The sequence below is a fragment of the Spea bombifrons genome, chromosome 3 (assembly GCF_027358695.1).
Source record: "Spea bombifrons isolate aSpeBom1 chromosome 3, aSpeBom1.2.pri, whole genome shotgun sequence".
In the NCBI taxonomy this organism is placed as follows: Eukaryota; Metazoa; Chordata; class Amphibia; order Anura; family Pelobatidae; genus Spea; species Spea bombifrons.
Genome location: NC_071089.1, coordinates 5,644,970 through 5,651,882, shown reverse-complemented (window position 1 = coordinate 5,651,882; position 6,913 = coordinate 5,644,970). Strand labels below are relative to the sequence as shown.

Here is a 6,913-nt window from a genome sequence, read left to right as displayed (position 1 = left end):
CTTATTTGCCGTGTTCCATTTATAAAGGAAAATCGACATGGCTGGCATTAGTTTAGCAGAAGGATAACAAACCTTTCGGCTCGTCGTTAAAAAAAAGAGCAACAAGCACCCAACAACAATATTTATAACCAAGTTTTATTAAGCACTTTGGAAAAAGTTGAAATATTTTCTTAGAAATTACTTCTTTAAAAAGGTTCTGTTGGTAAAGCAGGAAAAATTCCTCTGCCGCTTCACAAACAATCCTAGATTGAAAGTAATCCAGACAGCAAGTTTGAGAAGGGGTCTTCATGGCAACCAATGGAATGGTCCAGTATTAGGTACATTTTGTTGGTTGGTATGGTAACAAGGCCATTTATCAAAAATGTAACCCCGCTTTACGGAAATTTGGAATGAATCTCATGATCTGTCATCACTATCAGCCTTTACTGAGTCTTCTGATCATGAAATAGAACAAGGCTTATGTTTGATATCGTGTAGATTATCACAAAGGGAGAGCATTCTCCTAGTAGCAATCAGTCCCTGGGAGACAGCTGGCTGAGAGTGATGAGTTAAGCACTGATCTATCCTAGAAGCATGTTAAATACATCCATGCCCCCCTATCACACCGTAATGTTATACACATTAAAGGGCGCACAATGGGCACAGCTTCTGTTAAGCCAGATTTTAATGCATCTAGGAGAGGGGGCAGCCCCACAAGACTTGCCTCTGAGCAAACACCCTCGTTGTCTGTGGTACGATCTACTACTACTACTTTAAATAAAACCCTAAATCAGAAAAAACAAATTGGTCGTTTAATGTATTTTAATAGTAAACTTACAGGAACAGCACAGAAAACAGACAACATTAAAAACATTGAATGTAGGATAATTCCGTTAGAAAAAAAAATATATAGTGAATGGAATTTACTACATGGTAAAAATGCTACAAACACCCTTTTAATTGCCACGGATAAGAAATTTAGCTTAAAAAAATCCAAATGCTGGCATTGTCCTGAAAAAAATTTGAAGAGATCTATTCGTATTTTGTTATAAAGCTGAATTGGAAAATGAACTTGTGTGATTTTCATTTATTTTTTTAATGTTAAACGTATGATGTGCTCCATTTATTTTAAGTCACACACAAATGAAAATGGAAGAAAATTGCCCAAATTGGATTCTGTCCCTAAAATTTCCATTCACAACCATATACTTTAGGTACCTTTTTTAACCCCATGGAGGAAAAAAAATATCTAACGTTCAGAACTACCAATAAACAGGAAGAAGAGATTTCTTTAAAATTATCTTTTTTTTCGGGTTTGAAGATGAAAGGGTTTCCTTGTGGTCAGAGATTAGGCGCGTTCTCCACGTATGCGGCGTGCTAGCTGGATGTCTTTTGGCATAATTGTGACACGCTTGGCATGGATAGCACACAAGTTGGTGTCTTCAAACAGACCGACAAGGTAGGCCTCACTAGCCTCCTATTAAAGGAGAGAGAAACGGGTTAGTGAGGATACATTGTAACACATTATGCAGGAACAGTAATTTAGAAACATTGCGCACCAAATACCCAACCTATAACTTAACCCTTTAAGGACAATGGGTTGTCCTTAAACCCATTAAAACAATGCATTGTAAGCCTGTACATGTATGGGCTTTGTCATGAAGGGGTTAATGTTAAATTTTTTTTGTTTCACACATTCAAGACATACAACTAAAAAGGAAGTCGAGAATTTGGTATGTATGTATGTATGTATATATATATATATATATATATATATATATATATATATATATATATATATATATATATATATATATATATATATATATATATATACACACACACAATTAGATTGCCACACTTCAGGCACTTAAATGGTTAAAGAGGGCAGCATTTTCTTTTTATGCTAAGAGACCATTAATAGAAAATGCTTAATAATAATATAAAACAAGCTTATATGACATTTGCTCCCAGTGCTGTATAGTTGGATGTGTGCGTATCTACATTAAACCCCAACGCACCCTTACAGTCTAGACCCCAAAACTATTTTATTTTATTTTTTTATTGCACGTCGGAGTCCACTTTGCATACGTTCCTTGGTTACCGGATAAAAGACTGGATTTTCTCCTCATTTAACTCCCCTACTGGAAGCAGAGAGCAGTCATCGGTACACTTTTTGCACATAACAAGTAAAGATCTGATTGTAGTAAATGGAATTAGCTGCAGCCGATTATATGTAAGTAACGTGAGAACATGCAAACGTACATGAGAATGTTTCCTGCTTTCAGCGGAGGCAGCAGCAGGGCGCGAGTAAGAAAGTTGTTTAATTTTCACATTTCGTTCTTGCTCCAGAGCGACGCATGCACCAATTTTCATGCAGTAAAAAACATTGGAATCAAGTTTATGCATTAACACACTTCTGAGGGCTAGACTGCGGCTGCATCATGTATGTCCTGCATACAGCATTAACAGTTGGCTTTTGGGGTGACCCCTGTTAGATCGCTAACTCATAGTTATACAGAATAATCTTCGGCCAATAACTCATCTCACATTCATGCGCCTTCACGGTACTAATTAAAAAGCTATGAGCACCCAGAGGTTGTTTATACATTTGTGCCTCAAGGAATACAGAAGCGGGAGAATCACTCAAGCTGATCCCAGCTATGAAAGCAATCATTTTAAAAGATTAATACCGGCATCAAACAGCCGATCAGCGCTAATAGGCTGACAAGAAACACAAACAGCATAGAAATCGGGCCCGTAAACGAGACTTATATTAAACAACCCCAGTCTGCATCACTTTAGAACAAGCATCTGTGTGATTATTCTCATTATTAAAGCCCGCCTGTCTACGTAAACAATTATTGGACCAAACAGCTTTTTTCAAAAAGAATGAATAAAAAAATTAAACAGTAATTAAAACATGCAGCAGCTTTATAGACATCCATACATTGCTACCTCAACCACAATTACAGCCAGCTGGAAAACGTGCATTACGAGAATGAAAGAAGTCAAGCATCCATCAATAGCCACAACATAAAGGGAACGTCCCATTTTGTTCATATAACACAAGCTTCTAGAATAACTGCAGCAACGCGTTATCAGAAGCATTTCCATTCGGCCCCCATCTAGACGCCCGTTTCTCCTGCCGTAAAGACTTAAACCTTAATCAGTCGTTGGTCTCGTCTTAGATTCCAGAGCCGTATGTCTATCCCATGCGTGTTTATAATCTGGCAAATCGCAGTCGGCCGGCACAGGGACCAATGAGAGCCCGGGTCACTTGAGGACAGGCTTTCCTGTATTCCGGTGGGTTTTAGCAATGACAACTACCAGAAGGGAATGCCCGTTTGCGGCTAGCACCGTTACACATGATCAGTCGGCAGAGTGTTTCTTCCGACAGGTGGAGTCCAGGCTGTCGATACAACCAAGCTAGGGTGTAGCTGTACGTCCTATTTGGCTTCTTGCCACAAGCTTTAAGGACGTACAGGGGACTAAAAAGGCTATAATCAGAGCTTCTTCCACTTTTCCTGGGAGTCTGTTCCACTTATCTACCACCCTCTCAGTGATATATTGTGCAGCATTGATAATGCATCCCTGTCACTTAAACAAACCAAGTGCTTTTTTTTATTATTAAACTGTTCGTACAGTTTCATACCCATCCTAAGTTTGCCCAAGGGACAACCAATTCCCCCACGCGCACGTTCCTTCCCACTTAATTACAGATGTGCGCAGGTGCACTTCTCAGACTAGCATTGTAATCTCCATGCGGGGACGCTCATACCCAGAGTGCCAATTTAGGCAGCCTGGGGAAATAGCACAGAAGCCTCAGGACAGGCTGTGGAGGTATGTTTAGAAATTAACAACCTCAAAGGGGCATTTTGCATGTAATGGCAACTCCCTCTAGTATAATTATTCTACACATCCACATGAATAGAAGAAATTATATTCATGAGTTGTATACTTTGGTAACCTATACATTGCTAAGCAAACGTAAAACCAAATTTCTTTGTAGGAATTTTTTTTAGGTCTTTTAACTAAGAGTTTGAAATAAATAAAATTAAAATGTATAAATTTATACAGAGAAAAAATGCTGTAGAATATTTTCTGAGCTCACCAAACAGTAAATACATCTTCTATTAAATGGGACAAGGCAAGTTGAAAAAAAAAAGTCACATTACCTGCAAAGCACCGATAGCAGCGCTTTGAAAGCGCAAATCTGTTTTGAAGTCCTGGGCAATTTCACGGACCAGACGCTGGAAAGGAAGCTTGCGGATCAGCAGCTCAGTAGACTTCTGATAACGCCTGATCTCACGAAGGGCTACAGTACCTGGCCTAGAAGGTTTAGAGGAAAAGAAAAAGTGAATTTATTATAACAAAGATTATGTGTGTATAAGGTATGGTTATTTATTAGACTTGGCAAGTTTGAGCTGGATTTAGGTACCAGACAGATGGCTACTAAACCTTACACACAACCCAATTGAAAACAGCAACAACAAAAAATAAAAAAAAGTTTTTCCTAAAATACACTACTGAAAAGTTACAGGAAACAGCATGGTCTGGGTCCGGCATCACATGAGTTAAATCTAAGCGCCGGCAGCCTATGCAGAAGATGCGCTCTGGCGCCCTCTAGTGTCGGCTGGGGAAAGGGCAGCTCGAAGCCTATCACAGTACGGGCTCCTGGGAAGCAGGTGGAAGCCTGCCAGGTCCAGCCTACTACAAAGACCCCTCTACAGAATGAGCCCCCCATCCCAACAACTTCTCATCGGGACATCACTTGCACACACATTTCCCCATCAGAAGCACGAGCAAAACAAAACGCCCAGAAGACATGTTAAAAAAAAAAAATAATAATAATAAAAAATAAACTCATTAAATGTTATGTTTCGCAAGCAAACACAATTACAATAAACACACTTATAGGTTAAATCTCAATAAGTGCATTAAGAATATTTATTTTACACTCTGAGTAACCCACAAACTACCATATTATTGCAATGTTTTTTCCTATTACACAGTGCTGAACATATGGTCAGACGCAAAAAAAAAAAAGATTTTTTTTTTAAAGAAAAAAATTTAAAAAAAAATAAGAAAAAAATCCTATGGAAAAAAATGTATACGTCTAATTTTTTTGTATGTAATTATAGAAATGTAACTGAAAAATATAATTATATATGCATTAGAATGTTATCCTTGGAGATGCAGTAGCTATAAAGTGCGCATGCGCGGCAGCACCCCCCCCCCAAACACACACCCTTTTCCTCCTGTGTTCTACCTGTAGCGATGAGGTTTCTTCACCCCACCAGTGGAGGGCGCACTCTTCCTGGCTGCCTTGGTGGCCAGCTGCTTCCTGGGGGCTTTCCCACCAGTGGATTTACGGGCTGTTTGCTTTGTACGAGCCATCTTCCTGCAGGATTCACGATCCTAAATCTACCTTCCCAAAACAGAGCAAGGAGGAGGGGGGGATATTTAAGAAAAAAAAATATGCATGTTACAAAAATGAAAAATACAATTATTTGGGTTTATTTGAATGCAGAGATCTCAGCCTCCTGCATGTCTTCCCGTTCACCTAAAATGACCGGTTTTTAAACTGTGGCGCTAGCAGGCTGCTCGGAGAGATCCTCCCCACGTTACTCCACACGAAAAAAAAATATATTAAAAAAAAAAACCGTTTTTCTGGGGGAGATCAGAGCTTTCATGCTCCAAAAAATACACCCTCGATACCCCATGGCTAAGCAGAAAGGGGGCAAACATCGACTAAAAATAAACCTCCCCAGCTGAACACACTGGGGCAGTTGGAGGTGCTGTGATCAGCAGTGGAGCAAGAAAAACACAGATCAGCCCCCCAAAAATAGAAAAAAAAAAAAGTAAAAAATATATATATTTATTTGATCAAATAAAGCAGTGGGATCGTAGAGAGAAATAGCTTTTATATGAGATCTGTGTAAGGGGATCGTAAGATCTCGAAATCAACAAGCCTCAGATCCCCTAAAAATAGCCCCAGCCCCCCTTATATTAGCTACGGGGGGGTGGAGGGACCCCTATACTGGGGCTTTATTATAGGGTGCAGGGGTATAAAGTTTTGGGGGTATCAGTGTTTGTAGGATGTTCCATGCTGAATCTCTAAGGCACCGCTCACTGGCTGCCTGATCTCAGCCTCCCAATGTTACAATGTAACAATTCCACGGATACATTGCAGCAAACTGCCCCACGTGTGGAATATCTACCCCACAAAGGGGGTATCTCCACACCATAAGTGGAGTACTTGTTCCAGCACATCACAGATACATACAAAGTACCCCAAACTGCAGATTTGCCCCAGATCTCCCCCAGCTAGCACAGGAATCTGTTATAAGGGCAAAAAAAACATGGTGACCAGAAAAAAGACAAGATGGAGAAGCTTAAACAAGAACTGGGGAGACCGGAGAGATGAGGGGGGCATTTGCACGCGTTTTAAGGCACTTTGCCATGGGTTTGGGGCCACTATGGCCCCTCAGTCAGTTACCCGGGGGTGTGCAGGAGAGGATGCTGGGGCTTTTGGAGGGGTATGAGTTGGTATTTTGGGGCATTTTGTCGAATAAAGACGCCCTGGGTGGCAGGAGGGAGATTTACACAGAACAAGCTCCTTGCCTGAGAGAACTGGGGGCAGGGGGAGGCGGACCGGCTCCGCTCAGCTTCTCCAGCCCGAAAAGTTTGAGGGCAGGGAGCGGGAAGGGGCTGCGGGCTCCAGGAGGACGGGGTGAAGACGGAGGGGTCGGTGTGAGGGGCTGTGTGGGCAGTTTCGGGGCGCGGGAGGGCAAATCCCAAACTTACCTTCCCCGCTGGCTGCAGAGCGCGCAGGCTGCTAGCTGCAAATACAATTGGAAAATGGCTGCCTCGGCTAGTCCCACAAGCCCCAGTGACCGCTCACTCAGGCGGCGGCAGCCAATCAGGGACA

The 6,913-nt window shown here is 41.3% G+C and overlaps 1 protein-coding gene across 2 annotated transcripts; it reads right to left on the bottom strand.

The window, feature by feature from the left end:
• Positions 1-783: 783 nt before the first annotated feature.
• On the bottom strand, positions 784-6,910 carry LOC128483332 (histone H3.3A). Of its 2 annotated transcripts, none has more exons than XM_053459495.1 (4): positions 6,790-6,910; positions 5,252-5,406; positions 4,158-4,311; positions 784-1,456 (listed from the first exon to the last, which is right to left on the bottom strand). In XM_053459495.1, exons 2-4 carry the CDS (start codon positions 5,377-5,379, stop codon positions 1,328-1,330), a joined length of 411 nt encoding a protein of 136 aa, XP_053315470.1. In that variant the 5' UTR covers positions 5,380-5,406; positions 6,790-6,910; the 3' UTR covers positions 784-1,327. The 2 variants fall into 2 exon arrangements, with proteins under 2 accessions (XP_053315470.1, XP_053315471.1); XM_053459496.1 differs by having other exon boundaries at positions 5,252-5,410; positions 6,790-6,857.
• Positions 6,911-6,913: the final 3 nt, after the last annotated feature.

Coding starts and splice junctions, on each gene's coding strand:
- LOC128483332 (XM_053459495.1), bottom strand. CDS start 5,379: ATGGCTCGTACAAAGCAAACAGCCCGTAAATCCACTGGTGGGAAAGCC. Junction 4,312..5,251: donor AAGAAACCTCATCGCTACAG/GTAGAACACAGG, acceptor TAAACCTTCTAG/GCCAGGTACTGTAGCCCTTC. Junction 1,457..4,157: donor CTGCTATCGGTGCTTTGCAG/GTAATGTGACTT, acceptor CTCCTTTAATAG/GAGGCTAGTGAGGCCTACCT.